This window comes from Paramisgurnus dabryanus, chromosome 13 (assembly GCF_030506205.2).
Source record: "Paramisgurnus dabryanus chromosome 13, PD_genome_1.1, whole genome shotgun sequence".
Classification (NCBI taxonomy): domain Eukaryota; kingdom Metazoa; phylum Chordata; class Actinopteri; order Cypriniformes; family Cobitidae; genus Paramisgurnus; species Paramisgurnus dabryanus.
In genome coordinates this window covers 4,074,189-4,095,825 of record NC_133349.1, presented here as the reverse complement: position 1 = coordinate 4,095,825, position 21,637 = coordinate 4,074,189, and the positions used below count along the sequence as shown (strand labels likewise).

The window sequence follows — 21,637 nt, the reverse complement described above, 5'->3', positions numbered from 1 at the left end:
CAGAAGCTGTTTTTAATAAACCGATTAAAATGTAAAACTTGAAAAAGCTTAAAATATAAAAAACTGTAACTGACTGTCGTTACACTCTGAACGCCCGCAACATATATTATTGATCATCATTATTGACTGGCTGAGGTGCTAAACACTGTTGCAGGTTTTTTAATGGAAGGTTGAAATCTTCGTAATATAAGCATCTTTGCTGAAACTACACCGCATGTCTAAAGATGAGGTGACAACGGGAAAAGTGCCCTTTGTGTGCTTATAATTACAACAAACAGTGTATCAATGACTCGGAAAGCTAGGTGAACAACTAGAGAAACACTTGATGATAATTAAACTTTTATTTTGTCATGGAAGCACGGACTTTCATCCGACCAACTTTCAGAGCACCAATGGTCTAATTCACAATTTTACTTTGGTGTGTAAGTGTGTATTAGTACATGTTAACTCTTTCACCGCCAGCGTTTTTAAAAAAAGTTACCAGCCAGCGCCAGCGTTTTTCATGATTTTCACCAAAGTTTAATGCCTTCCAGAAAATGTTCTTCTTTAAATATTTAAACATACAATACACCAAATGAAAGAACAGACCCTCTGCTTTCAAACAAAAAAAAACCGTTTCATCCTACCTTTAGTGGTTCTTTTGCAATCAGCTTTTGAATATGGGTAGGTTTTTGCAAAAACACCACATTTTGAGCAAAAATTAATAAGAGATAATTCCATTTTTGTGACGGACTTTTCATAGAGATCCCACTCAGAGCGATCTTTAAAACAGACACGGACAAGCAGCAGCTTGCCATAGGGCAATACTTCCGGGTTTAAAAAGTTGCGGAAGGGCGCCACCTGGTGGATAATAGCGGTATTGCGGAAAGACGGAAAATCTCGTCTTTGGCGGGGAAGCGTTTTCTCTTAATTGACGAGATATCTCGTCAATGGCGGGGAAAGACATAATGATATGCAAAAGGTACAGCGTGAGTTATCGTCTCCAACGTAAATCTCTTTTCTTGGACTACAACAAAGACATGAATTGTAGGCAACAGTTTACTTCCTGGGATTGGTGACGTAGACAAGACCGACATTATCAGAATTCCTCCTGCTTCAGGCTCAGCCTGTAAGTTAACTCCTGTTATGCCGAGTTCAGACTGCACGATTTTAGCCCTGATTTTGACTCGCCGACAGGTTTTGAGAAATCGCAGACAAATTCCCGAACTCACAGGCAAATCGATGCTCGTGCAAGCGAGTGACAATCACACAATGTGAATGATAAAAGACGCGTTCTGAGAGAATCGTCGACCAGTCGCCGACACCAGTGAGATATCTGGCATGCTAAATATCTGGACCGGATATTTAGTTATATCTAAATATCTGGACCGGAATCCAAGTTATCGGCGATTCTTCTTACGGTAAAGTCATGCAGTATGAAAACACCTGTCGCCAATCCATCATGCAGTCTGAAACAGCAGCGACTGAACGCTACCCCAGATAATCACGCAGTGTGAAACCAAAGGTGACACGACTTTGAAAATCACGCAGTCTGAACTCGGCATTAGCATTGCACTGTGAGCGAATCATGGTAAGGAGTGTCACATTTCCGCCTGATGTCAGAGGTATTCAGGCCAATCACAACGTACATTAGCTGGCCAATCAGGGACACAGAGCTTTTCAATGAAGAGAATGAAATCTGGAGCTACAAAAATGTACGGTATGTGGAAAATAATGTGTTTTTTAACCATAAACAACGCAGACACATTTTATTATCCCAAATACACAAAATAACATTGTTTTAACAATTAAATATATATAAATTAAACAACAATTGAACCAATTGGCGGCTGGTGACCGCTCTTCTTCAAAATATGTGTTCGCAGGGTCAGTTGTTTTTTCTCGTGTTTTTAAAATATGTGTTTTTTGCATCATGTGAACCATGTGCATCACGTGTCTTGTCAAAATAAGTGCCTGCTGCACATGCATCGACATTTTTTTTCTGATAAATTAGGTGCTCAAGTTCACAAAATACTCGCAAAATACTAACTTAACACTAAACTCTGATTACGCATGAGATTATGCGAGTATGGCAACAATGAGCTTCTTTTTTATCATAGACACGTGCCTTTATTTAATATTGAGTTTTTAGGAGATGATAGGAAAGTACAGGGAGGAGAAAGGGGAACTTGGGTCGCCGAAAGTGCGAAAGCACCACATGTCGGAGCGCTGCCCACTTCACCATCGGCTCCGACAGCAGGCACATATTTTGACACGTGATGCACATAGGTTCACTCGACATGCCGAACAAATATATTGAAATGACAAACCACAAACATGACAGGCTACATACACTAAAAAGGGCTAAATAGCCCTTGAAAAAAAAGCCATTGATTAAAGCACTGTATTGGTAGTTAATTGACCTAAATAAACAACAATTATACATGCTGTTTAGATTTGAGTCACTTTTTAAAAGTTGGTAAAAGTAGCCAATTTTTTTTTTTAAATTGCTAAATTTGTTGCTAGGTGCATTTGGGAAAAAGTTGCTAGGGTAGTCGGAAAAGTTGCTAAATCAAAATGGCTAAGTTTGCAATACTGCTTAAACTTTGACAATACATAGGATTTGTAAAGTATTACATTTATTCAGTTATTGCAAACCATTGCAATATGCATAATGCAATATGCACATTTGCGATATATCTTGCTGCCCTGATGATGAACTACACCTGTGGTTAAACTGACTTTATACATCCACTAATCCACATACCAGTTGCTCTTAGGTGGTGTAATGTAATGCAATGGCAGTCGTATTTAACACATTACTAAGTCTCTCATGTCTCCCTGACTTGTAAAGTGGAAAGTGCCCAAAGAATTTCTAAATCTAATAAACTTCGAGCAACATTCAAAAAAGCAATATATCTAGATTAAATTAAAGTTCAGAAAACCACCAAGGTACTGATCAAAGCTAATTCATTTTGACACAAAACAATCCTCGGACAGGGAACAGAGGATCTAAGCGAAATCAAAATTGAAAACATTATTCTAATGATATTATTGAGAAGAGCCCAAACACTGCATATTTTTCCATTAAAAAGCCCTTAGCTTACTCCGAGGGTCTTCAGAGGGGCGTTAAATTGCACACCTCAACGCAACTTATCAAACTTCATTAGAGTCAATTAACAAAGCCTCTGTTCCTCTATAATAGACTGTGGCTTTACTTTTGGCCCTGATCTGGTTAATAAATGAGAAATCTCTCCTGATTTGCTAGTGAATAATACCGATCGCCCCGGTCTGCCATCTGTTATTCAATTTGTGAGATGGGCAGAAAGCGCTGCCTTTCCAAGACCAGGATTCCTGGAAAAAAGGCAGGAGATGCAGTTTGTGTAATGGACTTTGCAAATCAAGCCGATCTTCAGTGAGCGGCGTACAGAGCTGAGAAACCATATAACCGAGCAAGGCTTTGAAAGAAAGATTACTAAAACAAAAAGTAGGGTCGTAATTCGCATACTTTGCCCTAAAAGTATGTATTGGTTTTGATTATGGGAAAGTATATACAATTAAGATGACCGAAAAGCATCATACATTCATCATTCAAATACATCTAAATGCTTAGCAAAAGAGTATGTAAATATTAAGACATGCTAACACCTGGGGCTTTTGTTTAGAGATCTACAGAAGCAGAGAGAGGTTGTGTACTAGATTTATTTTTGCTTGCTTGATTTCTCTTGATCTTAATTTCTCGTTATCTTAAGATAACAAAAGTTGTATTCTTGTGATTAAAGCTTATGAAAATAGAACGTGTTGTTTTGTTTGTAGACAGCAAAAACATATTTTGATAAATTAGCATGGATGAACAAATGAGATTTTACTTGGATCAGGGATTCGCTCAAGCTGAAATAGTTTTTTCAATAATTGACAATTTGATAGTGGTGAATTTAGGGGCCATCTCTAAAGTAACTCCATAATATATGTTTCTACTTTTAAGTCATTCCAACAAAACCAACTGTAGCCTACAGTGTTCATGTGGTTGTCAGATATAATGCACACTTTTTAGATTTTTGATATTTATTTAAATAAACTGTTAAATACTATTGAAGGTAGAAACATGTACATTATTACTTTAGAGATGGTCCCTAAATTCACAAACATCAAACATCCTTTATTTATTTATTAAGTCTATCGCCAGCTACTGTACACTTGTGGTAACGGCGAAGACCCCAGAAGACCCCAACTCATATGCATCCGTAGTACACTTCAAAATAAACGAAATATTATGGATCGGAAATGACAATGACATTTGGATTATCATGTCAGGATAACAAAAAAACAACTTTTTTTATGTCGTGATCATGAGAAAACAAGCGAGCAAAAATTAAAATATCGATGACCTCTCTCGGCTTCCGTAGAGATCAGATTTAGAATGAAGATCAAAACATGAACAGAGTTTTTACTGTTTTTGGATTAGTGGATGCTTCAGTGTTTTGTAAGTTAATAAAAGCACCCCCTAGTGGATAATAGCGCAAATATGGATTGCTGTAAAAGCTTTTCATTGGCAGGGAAGCGTTTTTCTCTTGATTAACGAGATATCTTGTCATGGCAGAGAAAGAGTTAAGAATATGCTCTTGTAAAATACTTATATTTACATTTGGTGTCACGCATTCGGCAGATGCTTTCTTCCAACGTGACCTAGGGGCGCAAATATTTTATTCTGAGGGCCTGTTTACACGAGAATGCTCGAGGGTAAAAACTTAAAAATATTTTATCGGATGTGCCTTTCGTTTACACGGCGACAGCGTTTTTGGGGCTTAAAAACCAAAGAAAGTGAAACCACCCTCCAGAGTAGAAATCTTAAAAACTATCAGCGCGTTCTCTTCTAAAGGGAAAAAACGCAAACTCTGTTCACGGTGGCTCTCGTTGCGTACGCGTTTACGTCACAGGCATGAGCCAGTTCAGGAAAATAACAACAAACATGTTGGATTATTTCCATACGTCAGACCTTCAAGTTGCCATAGCAGCTCTGATAAATATACAAGAGTCTTTCCAGCAGTTGTACGAAATATTCTCAGCTAGTATTACTGATCAGAGAAGGTGCATTAATTAATGTGCCAATTTGTCGGAAGCAAACCAGACAGCTTTGGACAAGACCTGGGAGAACAAGGAAGAAGGTTCTATGCAGGTTCGCGGACTTGGTGTTGTTGTGTGTCAGTGCTTCACATTGCCACCTAGCTGCCTGGAGTTCATACTACACCGAATATCACACACTTTTGCGTCACCATGTGCACGCAGATTTCCCCCTCAAAGTGCTCGTATAAAGGCGGAATAAAAAGTGATAACGCATGCCACTTTTGCATTTTCTTTTCAGATCGTTTCTGTGTAAACGTGGCCTGAATGTAGCCGCGTGGCAAGCATGCTCAAAAAGAGAGTGACGCAGTCGTAACACGGTCACAACGTGGCCAAACACACACGTTTTTTTCAGTTACAATACTTCACATTTTAGAATGCCACATTGAAAGTGCGTTTGAAAGAAAGAGGGTAAAAAGCCTGGTGTCGTTTTCTGTGCGGTTTTAAACACGAAATGTGAACCTCCCCTAGTGCATTCAAGCTATACATTTTATCAGTGTGTGTATTCTCTGGGAATTAATTTCACAACATTACCGCTGCTAATGCAATGTCCTGCCAGTTGAGCTACAGGAACCAACTACGATTTGGAAAATACTATTTAAAAAACTCTTTAGGATTTATAGTATGCAAATTGGGATGCAAAGAAAGACTTTGCAATCCATGTATAAGGTTTGAAAATAAAATAAAGCTGCCTAATGTTGCGTTTACACCAGCCATCGTAGAGGCGGCAAAAACGCACTATTCGGGCGTAGTTGGACACTTGAACATTTGAGTTCACTCGCTTCATTTGCGCATGAAAGCCGCGCGTGAAATTCTAGTCATTCGAGAAATTCACGCAGAAATTTGCTTCATGGGAGGGGCTTCTGCGACTCCACCACTCCGCTCAATTTCTGTAATCACGTAACTACTACAGCAAGATCCTGATTGGTTAACGCGGCGCGGAAATCCGCCAAAGTTCAGATTTTTCAACTCGTGCGTTTTCCGCGGCAATGCTCTATCCGCGATTCGCGCTGCGCTTACCTCGTGCATCGTGTCGCAGGATAATAATCCTCGTTTAATCACGTCTTTGCATTGACTTGACATGTAAATCACCCGCGCTTGCCGCCTCAACTGCGGCTGGTGTAAATGCAGCATAAGATTAGTCGCGACTAATCGTTTGCAGAATAAAAGTTTTTGTTTACATATTAAATGTGTGTGTAATATGTATAATAATTATGTATATAAATGCACACACATGCATGTATACATTTAAGAAATATTTGCATGTGTAAAAACATTTGTATATTTACTTAGAATAAATATTTATATTTACATATGAAATTATATAAATTATATCAATTTATTTTTTCTTAAAATTATACATACATACATGTGTTTATATATATATATATACATATTATGTGTTGATGTACTGTGTATAATAATTATATGAACAAAAACTTTTATTTTGCAAACAAATAGTTGTGACTAATCATTAGGCAGCCCTAAAAAAAAGGAACGTCGTGTAGGACAGTGGTTTTCAAACTGGGTGCCAAGGCCCCCAGGGGGCCGCGAGATGGTGCCAGGGGGGCCCCAGTTTTATGACATTTTATGAAATACATTAATTTATCATGAATTCTGTGTAATTAAACCTAAAAAAATAAGGCTACTAACCAAAAGCACTACTTTTTTTGTATAATTTAATTTGTTTGTATTAAAATGTTGAGTTTTAGAACAGTTTTTTGTCACACATTTTCTTTGGGGGGGCCGCGAAGGAATGCACCGTAAACAAGGGGGGCCACACGCTGAAAAAGTTTGGGAACCACTGGCGTAGGAAATTCTGTATATTTTGTGGTCTTTGATCCGGTCTATTAAACAACCACCTATCTCGCACCTAAAATGTTCTGACAGACACCTTACAATATAATAAAAATCTTTTTAAACATCAAACCAACACACCTTTGCATCTTAGTGGGAGTTTTGCACGGGCAACTACCATTTACGGTCTCTCTCAATACAACGTAAAAAGGTAGCTTTTAAATAAAATTTTATAAAATGGGACAACTAGGGCTTGCATAGTGTCCCTGCTTCTGAATTAAAGACTAAAATCATTTAGTCAATCTCATCTATATGCATTACATACAGTACATTTGAAGTTTCGCTTAATGCAACGTCAACCTCTCAGGATAATCACGGCGCTTTAATTAAAACCGTGCAGTTACTCTGTGGTGATTTAGTTCATGTCCTACCCAAGAAAATCTCTTTCATGTCAATTTATAAGATGAAACCACTCTTGCACATCCGAATACAGTGGGTGAACATGTCTTTACACAACTCAATAAATCATTAGCTGAATGAAAGATGATTCGGCACAATACTGTACGTAAGACACCTATAGTACCAGTAGTCGACTAAATAGCTACAAGACAAATCCGCCATCTGAGCGACATTTCAAGTCATTTATCTTTGATAAGGACGAAGAGGCTGATGATGGATCACAATGTCAATTAAGGCCTCATCTGCTTGACTGATGAAATTAATTTCCTCGCAGCCTCTTGCCCTGTTTTACATAGGGGTCATGCCGGTTTTTAAAAAATTATCTTCACAGCAATTCATTCGGAGAGTGATGGTGAATAAAGGTTATTGGGATCCAGCAGAAAGTACTTTTATATTGGCCTTTTTACTGAAAGCAACCTGCAGTCAACCTGAATGTGTCGTTGGGATTTCATTAAATAAAAACACCGCAAGCCAAACAATGAAAGTGAAGTAGCAGTGATAGAGTCTCTTCTGAAACAAACCAAATCAAAGGTCTGAGAGCCGTTCATCCTGCAGACTTTATGACAAACATGTGGCAGGTGCATATGCCTCAGTCGATACACCGAAAACAAATATACCACAAACCTAAAGTCCAATTTAACAAGATTCCTGAAGGTTTATCAGCTGTGTGCTAGTCTCACAGGAAAGCGAAATAACCCCAGAGATAACTTTTAAATAACTCAAATGATTCTCCAAACATTTAAGACTTCTGAAGTCAAGTCATTGCTTCTCAGATTTTTTCCTATACTCCCAACTGAAATAGTGAATTGAAAATACGGCCAATAGAAACATGTTAATTTCGTAAAAACTCCCATATATCGCATATAATTTATTTTTACTCAGTGGGTGGTTTTCAAGCAATTAGAAAAAATGAATAAATCACAAAACTGCAATGGAAACACTTTTTCGCATTTACAGTAGTGATAGACCAATATATCGGCCGGGCATATCAGGACGATATTTGCCAGTTTTATGTGTGTGTGTATTTTATGTGTTATGTGTATCGGCATCGGTCGATACGTGGCTGCCGTGTTCGCAGATTTTTTTCCAGCATTATTACTGACAGAGTGCTGGAAGCTGCAAGCGATTGCTGGTCATGTGACTAAAAAACAACCAACCTTTCCATGACAACATCGAAAGCTCGGCATAACAGCTGATCATACTGTAGCTGGACATAGCGGGTTTTTATTTCTCAACTCTATGGGGCGGTTTCCCGGACAGGGATTAGACTAGTCCTAGACTAAAATAAATGTAAGAACTGTCCAAACTAATAACATCTCTTTTTAACATATCTTTAAATACAACAGTGCCCTGTGTTTTGCCTCAAAATGGACACAAGTAATGCTTTTAGTAAGGCATGTTTGTTAAAGGACAAGTTCGGTATTTTAGACTTAAAGCCCTGTTTTCAGATTGGTTATGGTCAAATAGAATGGTTTTGACTGAAATTTTGACATTTTCGGCTGCCCTGAGAATTTTCGCGTGTTTGTGTTTCAGCTCAGACCTCTACAATGGGTTTAATGGTGCACTGGAACAATCCTTCCTAAAATGCATTAAACTTTCGTTTACAAAGACGTGAAACTCACCGAGTGGTCAGGGGTGTTCACTGATATGCTCACACAAAAATCGCTGCAAAAGATGCTTTCCAACAGCTGTTTAGTATTCGTTGTAAACTTGTGGACCTTTTTCCCCAAACACCTCACACCCGTACATTCTTCCGCTTAGAGCTTGAATAATAAACACTCCAGCCCAGGTGGTGGCGCTAATCCGCCTTTGCCAATTGCAAGAATAGAAACAAAGTTCCCGGCGCGGAGTAATACCGTACCTCACAGCACATCTAATACATGTCAATGGAGCTGGCAAAAACTACGATAAAACCTGTTGGAATGCGTATTTTGGAGCGATTTTTGTGTGAGCATATCAGTGAAAAGAAAATACAACTCGGTGAGTTTCACGTCTTTGTAAACAAAAGTTTAATGCATTTTAGGAATGTTTACATTATTCTTTCTGTGCACCTATAAACCCATTATAGAGGTCTGAGCTGAAACACAAACACGCGAAAATTCTCAGGGCAGCCGAAAACGTCGAAATTTCAGTCAAAACCATTCTATTTCACCATAAACAATCTGAAAACAGGGCTTTAAGTCTAAAATACCGAACTTGTCCTTTAAAACTAGTTATATTTCCTAATTAAACTAAGCTCTAGTCCTAGTTTAAGATAATTCCTGTCCGTGAAACTACCCCTATATATATATATTTGTACAGTAGTAGTAAAGTGCTAGAAATCAATATCCTTTGCTGATAGTTCCTCGTCATTGTGGAGAGTGCAGTTTATGGTTCCATAGCACCCTCACCTGTTTTTACTATTTGTTAAAAATAGTTTTTTTAAGTTCAATAAATGTTACTTTTTTTAAATTGAGACTTGTAACATTTGGCATCATCGTGCAATTTTTATGATGTAAACTGAGTGAGCAAAAGCAGTTTCGGCTCCAAATATCGGCTCAAGAAAATCGGCAGCCTGTATCGGTCATCGGCTAAGGCTGATGACACAAAAATCGGTATCGGCACTGAAAAATCCATATCGGTCGATCCCTAATTTACAGGTCACATGACCATTCTTTAAAGACTGCACAACCTCCCAGAAACACTTTATACATGACCGCTCCCAAGTATAAGGGGCTTTCCTTGCCAATATACTTGACCTACATCTCCATTTATTAAAATAATGGCTATTGAGGTGGCTACGATATACGATGTCCTATCATCAGCCTGTGAGATTGACAATACACAATATGCGGCTGACTTGAAGAAGTGCATACTGGTTAGAAATTTGACCGCCTTGAGTTGGCCCTAAAGACATGTGACTGTGATGTATGGTTTTAAACATGCATTTCATGTTTAATGCAACATTTAGTTGGGCCAAAAAAAAATCGATTCTCAAAGACCACAAATTGATTTTTTTTTTTTATGAAATAACCTGATCCTGTTTGATCAAGGAAGTATGAAAACCCATCCGAGAATCGAAATCGTAAATCTAACTACGAATCGGAATTGAATCGATTTTATAGCTTGTGAATCGCAAATCGAATCGATCTGGACCATCTGAATCAATAACCAGCCCTAATAAACATTATAAATTCATATTTTTATAACAGGTAAAACTCATTAATATACCTGAATATGTTATACTGTGTCATGTAAGAAGAAGCGAAAGACCAAACTTTTAATAACGTAGGCTTCTTTCCCATTTTTTTCCGGGTATACAGTACTGTATAAGCAGCAATTAACATATTCTATATAAATTGTTTCTGGTTGCAACTTTTTATTAAAAGTATATTTTTTTTTTTTGACAAATTTACCATCTAATTCACTTCATTTGCGATTCAAAAAAGAAAACATAGCGCACACATCACTATGGCAAACAGCAGATGTCCGACTTGAGGGCTCCATCTTAATAGTATCGGGTGGCAGGGCAAGCATTTACTCATTTATTTATTTGTTAATTTATTACCTATTATGACAAACCACTCGATTGGTGGACAAAACAAGAAGCTGATTTACTCTAAGGGCAACTGGCAACACTGTCACGACCGCAACCTTCTTAAACCTGATGCCATTAGTCCGAGCATCTCATTGATGCCCAGGCTCTTAGAAATCTTCTTTGTGCCAGGGTCAGGGAACAACACACATCATAATTTAAAACTATTATGGGCAAACATTCCAACTATCGTCATGGAGGCCCGCCATCGGCCATATGTCTGACGACGATAGTATTGTCTACCGGTGTCATGAGCAATTCGGTCCCCCCCGAGCAATTCGGTCTCCCTAGGACCCCCGCGTGATTGGCTGGAAAAACTCCTCATGGGTAGTTTTCTTAGCGCCTTATTACAATTCCTACAAAATCGCGTTATGATTTATGTAGTTAGAACATTGTTAAAATTACAATTTATGTCTTTTAAATTATGTTTCATATAGTAGTTTATTAAATGAGGCTATAGGTGGGAGATCTACACATTGCTTGTGTCATATTATTTAGATATTATATTCTGTACCATTTCCACTTTTTACTGTCTACTTATACAATTACTTACTCATTAATTACTTATACAAAACATGATTACTACATAGTTGAATCAAACATTTAAATTATAATTTATAAGCCATGATTACTACACTTTTACTATAAAAAAATATATTCCGTAAGGTATGTAAATTTTTAATTTGTAAAAATAAAAGTATGGTTTTTGTAAAGCAGATGATGACACAAAGGTACTGACAACATGAATATTAGTGTATTATATTATTTTTTGGTTAACTTTTATTAAAAAAAAATTATGCTTCTATTTTGTACAACGTAATTAGCTTGCTAGACCGCTTTCGCAGATGAGATATCGCAATCACACATTTTTGAGCAGGCATTAGTGCTAGGTACCAATCGGGGTCCTAGGTGAGACCGAATTGCTCGGGGGGACCGAATTGCTCATGACACCGGCACAAACCTACCTACCAACATTCGTATCAATTACTTTTTGAACGACTTACCGTAACATTTAGAAAATAAAATCTTGCATAATTCTGTAATGGAAACCATGCTATGGTCTCAAAATGTGCTCAGATTGGATACCAATGCAATTTAAAGTCAGTGATGAGAAATCCTTGAGATTATACTGGAATCAAAGTCTTCCAATTTCATCTGAGCTGTGATATCCACGTTCATTTTCATACTTCTGTACTCTCAACTGCATGTCAGTAATAACTTGAGTTTAATAATGACGACTCCCAAGGAATAGGAACATGAAATCTTTTAATATATGTCAATTGTTTCTTCCAGACAGCGATGAGATTAAATAGTGATTCATGTGTAATTCCCTTGCTTGTGAGATTTTTCTCCTGAGAAAAACACTTGTAGTCTCAAACACTATTTATTCTCAACAACATCTCGTACTGTGCTCAGATACGACAGGATTCAAGGCCAAAGTCTTATAATCTAATGATGAGGAGCATCAAGTTTGATTTCACTTTTGACAAGACCTTACTCAATAGACTGTTCTTTACATTATATAGAATGATTATGTAGACAACAGTAAGTCACAAAAAATGACTTAAGCTGGGTTTTCACATGCATGGGGTCAAAAATATCTGAGATTTTCTGAGTCAATGGAGTGGGAAGTGCATTGACATACGGTGCAAACGCATTTTCAGCGACACGAGTTTGAATCCCAGCTCGATTTCTTTGCAGATGTTTCCTGTCCTTAAATATCTATCAAATAAAGGCAAAAATGGCCTGTAAAAATTTACTTAAATATATAAAGAGTTTGGTCCCAAAACGCAATAAATCCATTTTTACTAATTTGGTTTTCTATACCAAGTAAGTGACAAGTTGAAAACCACTATATTTTCTATTACAAACGTTCACACAGCATATTTAGGTTCAAGTTTTTTTTTTAAATGCTATAAATTTATTGAATAAATATATAAATGTGCATTCATCTTTGCCATGTTAAATTAATTTAGTTGACTAGTTGTATACACTGATTAAAAAAAATAAACATTAATGGCATTAATCAAAACACTTTCTTTGTCATATTAATAACACTGTCATTGCTGCTGTCATCCTTGGGACGTTGTCGCTGAACTTTTTTGACAGTGATCAGCTGTAAAATGTTTTGGTCCTGCTTGATTTTGGTTGACTTCTCGTAAAATAATGTAAAGTTTATCATAAGATCCCTGTGTTAGCATGACAGAAGCTTGATGCTGTCGTGTAAGAACAAGCAACAGCCGGCATTTTTCTTTCACTCGAGTGCCTCTCACGTAAATTATTCGATTTTGATGGCTTACGTTTCTTCCCCACCACAGAAAACCACCACAGGTTTATCAATGCCATCAAAATTACTATTTTGTTTTTGTTTGTTTGTTAATCACAAAGTACAAACTAGATGAGGAAAACTAGGACTCACTGTGTATTCAATGCGCCACCATTATTGTTTACAATGTGTGGAATGGTGCGCTGTGATTGGTTAAGCAGATTTATTGCATTCTGCAGAGAAGGAGGACTGGCGCTTGTCACGCTTTGGAAAAAAGGGAGAAAAGATGACAGAATAACACAGCGGATATCGGATTTTGCGTACAGTAAAATTAAGAATTGACTTTTTAATACTGACCTGATACAATACTGATTTTAGCCATAACAATTTTTTTTTAAATGGTCGCATTTTGGATATGAAGGTAAAGATTTCTCATCAGAGGTTATGACACCAAAATATCTGGGCATTCCTTTAGACTCTAAACTTGACTTATTGTTTCTAAAGAATTAAGACAGCGTAACTAAGTATACAGAGTTTAAAAAGAACAACGTCTAAGCAATTAAATGTTTCTCAAGCGTTGTTTACAGCTAAAGGGATCAATTAAATTATTGGAAACAGCTCGGCATCAGTATTCATTCAACCAAACCGTGCCATGGATTCTTATGCTACGGCAACATCCCGTGACTTGGCTCAGAATACAATTTGCATCAAAACGTGCAATTAAAACAATGATGAAAAACATCACTGAAGACACAGAGCAGCACATCATATCCTCCATTGACCTACAGGCAATCATTGCTTACAGTGGGAATACAGAGACAAGATGTGTGCTATTCAACAGGCAAGTGTCCTTGAGACGTCGGCCAAAGCGAAAATAATGACAGTATCGAAGCAGTATATGAGTTGGCAATATCCCACTCAACAGGAAAAGGCCTTTTTGAAACTTGACACAAAACAATGTTATTCCAAACCCATATGCAGTTATCCTTTTCTGGTACATTACGAGCTATCAGTACAGTACATCGACAGTTTGTCTTGACCGCAGTGACCTATCAAATCTCAAAAGTAAAGCACAGAAACATAAGAAGTAGATCATTTGACTATGTCTTTCCATATTGCGCATTCAGACTGGCATGCTGCATTCGGTTATGCACGCCATCAAGCATGTCAAACTTGGCACAAAGTTGCATCAAATGCAAAGAGGAATGAATGTGAGGTTTTAAAGATTCAATATAGGGGAACGACCTCAGATTTAGGCAAGAATACAGTATGTATCATAATACAGGTGTTGCAATGCAATATGATGCACAACATTGTAACATTTCTGTTAGCTGTATGTTATTTACTGGCAAGAGTTTGTTCAAAGTTAAATGAACATTAAACATTAACAAGTCTTTATCTTTACAGAATAAAACTATAAAATAACAGCCTCATGCAAAGCATTCTGGGAACCAAAATCTGAAGGAAAAAATGTTGATGAGAATTTCTGGTTGCCTGAATGCTTTACATGAGGCTATTTTATAGTTTTATTCTGTAAAGATAAAGACTTGTTAATGTTTAATGTTCATTTAACTTTGTAATTTCTACAGATTTTTTTACAGTGTATGTTATGTTTGTTCAATGTTATTGAAGCTGGGTTGCCGGTAATTTACCGTAGATTTAAATTTATGTTATTTACTGGCAAGAGTTTGTTCAAAGTTAAATAAATGTTAAATATTAACAAGTCTTTATCTTTACAGAATAAAACTATACAATAACAGCCTCATGCAAAGCATTCTGGGAACCAGAAATCATCATCAACCTTTTTCTGTTTTTTGCTTCAGATTTTATTTCTCAGAATGTTTTGCTTGATGCTGTTTTTTTAGTTTTACTCTGTAAAGACTTGTAAATGTTTAATGTTCATTTAACTTTGAACAAACTGTTGCCAGTAAAAAACATAAATTTAAATCTACGGTAAATTACCGGCAACCCAGCTGCAATTTCTACAGAATTTGTTTACAGTGTACATTTAAATCTACAGTAAGTTACTGGCAAACAGCTGCATATTTACAGCAAAAAGTTTTACAGTCCTGTAAATAAGGGGATATATTCGGGATATTTCCTATTTTTATATAATAGGATATAATTTTCGGAAGGCTGTCATTGACAACACACCACCAATGCAACCAATTCAACCATAGAAAAAAATTTTTGGCGCACACCTATGCTAGTACTTTCTGTCACTGTTTAAGTTTAGAGACATGATTTGGGTCAGGATGTAAACTCCAAACAAAACAACTGCCATGAATCTTGTATGATTTTTATTTTAAAAAGATCAATATTCCTTTTATCATCGATGCAGTTTTGCCATCACGATATTCACATCAATGTTCTACTTAATTTCTCAGTTTCTTGCTGAAACACTATGGCATGCCTTCATAAGTCAAATGGAGCACTTTTATTAGCTTGAAAGCTATAAATATTATATTAAAAAATGTAATGAAATTGTAAATGCTAAAGTTTATTAAAAAGAGCTTTGCGAAAATCCCTCACATTTCCTCCTCCTGTGTTTTACAGATAAAATAACAGAATGTGGGTTTGGAAATAAATGAGAGGTAAATAATGAATAGACCAATTTTATTTGAACTGAACTACTTTGAACTAAAACTTTAGGGTTTAGCTGTAAAACACATTTAACAAACCAAAAAGCTGCACATAAAGGTGCTTTAAATGTTTTTCACAGCGATGCTATTGAACAACCATTTCTTAGTTGCTCAAAAATCAATTAATTTTTAATCTAAATAATCTCTTTTCAGATGTTCTTCATGGAAACATTCAGCCAAAACTGGTTCTTCTATGGCATCAAGAAGCACCATTTTTTTTAAGAGAGTGTAGATATTCGAGAACCAGGATTCCTTTGAATAAAAGAGTGCATTGGTTATCTTCACTTTGCAGAATATCTGTTAAAAGTCGAGCTATAAGCAAACCTTGCCATGAAAATTACTATTCCATCCACATCAGGACCAATCGAGTGGAACCAAAATCAATAATTTTAAAATCAGATGAAAAGTTATTTCACTGGCCTCTCAATTCAACGCACCGTCCAATTTTCCACGGGTCTCTTATTAAAAATGCATCAACAGAGCGTTGAAGGCTGTGTCGAGGTGTTTGTTTGGTCAAGGACATTAGATGAGAAATAAGTTCAAAGCCGGGGCTGCAATGCCCGAGGCCTTGTCTCATCACTGTAGGACTGTTAATAGGAGAAAGCCAAAAAATATTTGCATTCGTAAAAATAAGGCCCTGACATACAGAATATAACATAACATTTCAATCTCAACACCATCTGAAATGAGTAAAAAAATGCAAGGAGAAATTTAGTATGCAGAATACTCTGTCTATGGCAAGCGGGCATACGCAGAAAAGGAAAAAATTAAAAATGAATGGGAGGTTAATGTCTTGCTGTGCTGGCATTACTGCATTCCATAATTTCCATCAGATTTACATTAGACCAAGTCACTAAGCACTGAACACGAGGGAACGCTGCAAGAGTTTTAAAAGGTGTTGGTTAGCAAAAGTAGCAGTTATGTGCATGTTTAACTTAGTCATGCTTTGTGACACGGACAATTTTTACCAAGCATTTCAGCTTTTAAGTCGTGCAATTTTGCCTGACAAAGACCGCAGCACTAAGTATGGATCCTGGGGTTGATTCAATACCACATTTGCAATATAAATAAGTAGATCAATACAAATTTCAGTGCGTCCCTGCGGTCTGATCATTTATCATACGCATCAGACAAACAACAAATCTTTATCAGGCCATTTTACAAAATGTCATATTATTCACTTATTCATCTTATGTAAAAAAGTATCAAATCTGCTACTCTACAAGTCTTTACAAGACAAACCAGTGGGTGGTTATGAGACATCACTGAGCCTGTCTGTGAGGTTTGCATGCATGGTGTTAGGTCCAGTAATGTATCTTATATCAACATATATATAGTATTTACTATGCTGTAATAAGTACTTTCAGAATAATGTTAAGAGTTTAAAATATTTTGCACAGGCATCTTAAGGTTTTTAATCAAAGCAAAGCCCTGAAGACATGAAAAATGAAACTATAATATTAAATGTTGCAATATTAAACAGCCTTGTACCAGAGGATCAAAGTAAATAGATTATGTAAGGGAAATTAAATAAATACGTTGCCATTTGATACACAAGCAACAATTGTTAGTTAAATAATAAAGGAACATCACATTTTGAACCAAATAGCCTACTGTAAAGACTAAATGACTAGATAGATAGATAGAAAATCGTACATTAGACGCAGGTCTAGTGCGTTACGTACTTTGCTTCATACTAAAACATATACGAAATAATAAAGGCAATTTGACAAACAAATGCGTTTCATCGTCTAACATCATCTGCTGAAGGAATAAATAAGAAAAGCCTGTTAAAATATCCATGCAAGCACATAGCTCAGATCATTATGTGCCTGCATGTATATCTTATTCAAATATCCCAAGCCCGTCCAACTCCATCCTATATTCCTGCATTCTCCATCGCATCCAGACACCTGCAACAGAAAGCATCCGAAAGCAGCACGTACCTTGCACACACGTGAATATAAAGGCAAACACTATAATCCAAATGATAAATCCAGCTTGAATCGTCATTGTTTTAGCGTGATAAGAGTTCGCACGACCGCATGTGATACATCCTCTATGTGGTGACATTAGATATCCATGCCATCCCTCGTTTCCAGCTCCTTTCATGTTCTCAAGTGTCCGGGAGAGATGGATATTCCTCGGCGTGGAGAGGAAACCGCTCGCTGGAGCGCGTCTGGATCTATAAGGAGGGTTTTTTTAGGAGACAAGCATCGGCAACCTTGGCGAGGACTCAACCATCTCGCCAACAGGGGCACAAAGTATTCTCTGTACTCCTCATATGAGTCTCATCAGTTTCTCCTCACTTACAGAGCAGAGCGGGGTGATGTCGAAGCGCGTGCATTCAGAGAAATGGCAGTGCGCGCTTGCATACTGCATACTCATGGCAATGCATCGCCCGTTGCGCGCTGTTTATAACGTTTGCAATGCCTTAGCTACGATCAATGACCTGCTTTAATACAGGCATACATGGAGGGAATTTCAACAAATGCTCAGTGCATCTGTGATTACTCGCGTTTGATAGTGTTTGAATGTTTGCAATGCGTCAAACTATCTGTACTATTATAAAAGCGTCGATTCATTTGCGTTGATCAATGTTGCACTGCAGTTGAACACCATGCAAAATGCGTCTGATCGTATTTCACAAACTTGGTCAAATGCACCTGCGTGAGTATTAAAACAGTTTCAAACGAATGATTGAAATGCAATGTCTTATTTTAATTACAGCATATTGACACGCATAATGGCTTTTATTGGACTTCGAAACCAACAAATTCACGCTCTTTAGTGTAACCTACTATTTTAAATGTTAGATGCATCAAAATACCTTAGTCTAACGAATAAACTAGCCTAATGTATCCAGAGAATAGCAGATTGAAACAGTGTCATATACAGTGCACGTTACATTTCGCAAATAGTTGTCAAATGTATATGCACTATTTCACATGTTTGCAATACATTTAACAAACGCAATGGCTGTCGAATGCACGCACCAAAGAGCGCGTCACTTCCAAATAGTGCGCGCAACGCACACTGCATTTCATAGTTGCCCAAAACCGGTCCTATTAAAAATCTTGAGTGCAATGCTTCAAACGAAAGCATCTGTTTAAACTGTGTGTGTGCGCGCGAGTGTGTTGCATTATCATAATTAGTCATCGCTTCATTAAAAGTGGGAGAGGGTCCAAGAATTTATTCTAACTCCCTACTCCACCCCGCCAGGTAGACTTCATCAAGCATAAGATTTTAGAGGGAGTGTTCTGCCATCTGTAGGTGATCCGACCACTTTCTGTTTCAGACAGCCAACCACATACACACACGTTTCCATTTTTTATAAAGTCATTCCATAGACGTGGTTTTTATACTGTACAAACTAATCTATCCCCTAACACAACCCCAAACCTAACCCTCATAGATAACTTTTTGCTATTTTAGGTTTTCCAAAAACATTCTTTTTGATTTGTATACTTGTTTTCTCATTGGGACCAAAATATGTCCCCACAAGGTCAAAACATTACTATCTGTGTTAATACAATTGGTCCCCTCAGTAAAAAAGTTTTCAAAATGTACAAAAGCTGTCACTGGGGAAGTACCTTTTCAAAAAGTACACTTTATACCCAAATTCAAAATATGTGCTCGGACTCTTCGGAGTGTCATGTGTGTTGCTCGTCAAATCAAAATGTGTTCGTTGCGTCATGTGAACCATGTGCATCATGCGTCTTGTCAAAATACGAGCCTGCTGCAGACGCATCAAAAAGGTTTATGACAAAAGAGACGCTCACATTCATAAAATACGCGACACTCACTTAACATTAAACTCTGATTACAGATGGGATTAAGTCCACCCATACTCCTTCCCATTCACCTAAACAGCACATCTTTTTTGTCGGTTTATTTATTGGTTTCTCAATTTCTGTTTTTCAAACCATTTTTGCTTGGGTTCAGGGTTAGATTTGAGATTTGCTGAAGGAGGTTATTTAATATAGATTTCTCCATGTTTTTGCCTATTTTTAAGCTACGGTCGCTTGGAGTTGGGGTTAGAGATAGGGTTTGGGTTAGGATGTCATTTTTATGTAACAAAAAGTTGTTCTGGCCCTGAACCCAAGCAACAATGGTAAAAAAACTAAAAAATTGAAAAACCAATAAATAATACAACAAAAAAAGATGCAGCATTTAAGTGAATGGGAAGGACTGGCGTATCATATGCACGCCAAATTGGAATTTGGCGTATGTATTGCACAATTTTCACACTTCGTGCTATTTATATGCAACTCCGTGAGACTGGGTTCAATTAAGTGAGTATCTGGCAAACATAAGTGTGTTTTTACAGGTGTGCCTCATAAGCCTTGAAAAGTGAGGCCTCTGGCTCTTTGATCGCCCTCTGGTGGCTGGCCGCAGTACAAGTCATAACCCCGCCCTCTCCATTATAACGAATAGGACTCTGCTCTAAATAAAAAAAATTATTTACACTTCCAATAAAAGTTTCCGAAAGATGGTTTTGGGTTTAAGTAATTGTTATCACGCTGATATGTTCAAGTGTTATTATTGTAGTAAGTTTCGTTTTACCTTGTAATTTGATGCTATTGAAACGGGGCGTGTCGTTATGATTGGTGTAGTTGAATTGGTCGCGCAAGCATTTGGGCGGAAGTTTGATACCGCAGCTCCGCCTCTGGCTGTATGGTCGATTCCTTCTGCGCATGCCTTGGCTCCAAACTGACGTTTTTACGTAACATGGCGGCGACTGTGGTCGGACATTTTTGGCTTCAATTCATTACAATGGTGGGAGGCGACGTCACATCGTCCATCTTTTTTTTACTCTTTCCCAGATAGCAATGAGTCGGCGGACCACCGGCGGTGCTCTGGAGGCAGTAAGCGGCATAAGGGCGTAATCGCAAACAGGTCTGACGGCGGACCACCGGCGGCAGCCGCTTTTGCATAAATTAAGCAGTCGGTCTGCCGGCATCGCAAGAAAGGGGAGTGACGTATTCAGCGGCAAACGTCTCATCCCCGCCAGCGGGAGGCAACTATAGCCGACAGCTTAGGGCTGGCGGCAAAACGAAGTCCTGCGGATATTTTTTGCTATCTGGGTTATTTTTTTTTATCAAAAACCCTTTCGAAGCGTCTGCAGCAGTCATGTATTTTGACATGACACGTGATGTACACAAGTTTACATCATGCGGCAAACACACATTTTGACATGACGAGCCACACACATGATGGGCTAAATACAGGTTATGATGAGCTTCGCAACATGCACCCTCGAAATAGAAGTCACTGGCCGCCACTGTTCATAATATGGATGTATATTCAGAATGTTCATGGTAAATGTAAATGTTGTACTCTGTAGTAAATATAATGAATGTAACCCACCATTATGTTGCATTAAACAGTATTATTATACTTCTCTGTGAAACACAAGGAGAGATATGTTGAACAATGCTACTGTTCCAGCAACAAAAGGTCATGGTGGACAAGGGCTGTCAATAACTCTAACCATAGCCTATATGACACCATAAAAGCAGAACATTCAAAGTGTATATCATCAATCTCAAACATCACAGCGGTAATTCTTGAAAAGTTCATGTGTTATCACTACAGTTTGTTAGTTTCTTCATTGGTAAAATAATGTTGCACTGAATGAGTCCGTGAAAGAAATATAGTTGCTACAAAAGTTTATTTACAGTAATCCCATATAAGAACTATTTGGTTCCCTAAAAAAAAATCTTCAAAGTTCAGTTAAAGTTTCTTAAAGGGATAGTTCACTCAAAAAAAAAATGTGTCATCATTTTCTGATTCTCA

The 21,637-nt window shown here is 37.4% G+C and overlaps 1 protein-coding gene across 4 annotated transcripts in view; it reads right to left on the bottom strand.

Annotated features, from left to right (window-relative positions):
* csmd3a (CUB and Sushi multiple domains 3a) overlaps nucleotides 1–18,152 on the bottom strand; it is a 398,763-nt gene extending 380,611 nt beyond the window's left edge. For all 4 annotated transcript variants that reach the window (XM_065298900.1, XM_065298902.1, XM_065298901.1 and 1 more), the window contains exon 1: nucleotides 17,785–18,152. In XM_065298900.1, the coding sequence (XP_065154972.1) occupies nucleotides 17,785–17,950 (166 nt within the window). In that variant the 5' untranslated portion in view covers nucleotides 17,951–18,152. The remainder of the gene's footprint in view (nucleotides 1–17,784) is intronic.
* Nucleotides 18,153–21,637: the final 3,485 nt, after the last annotated feature.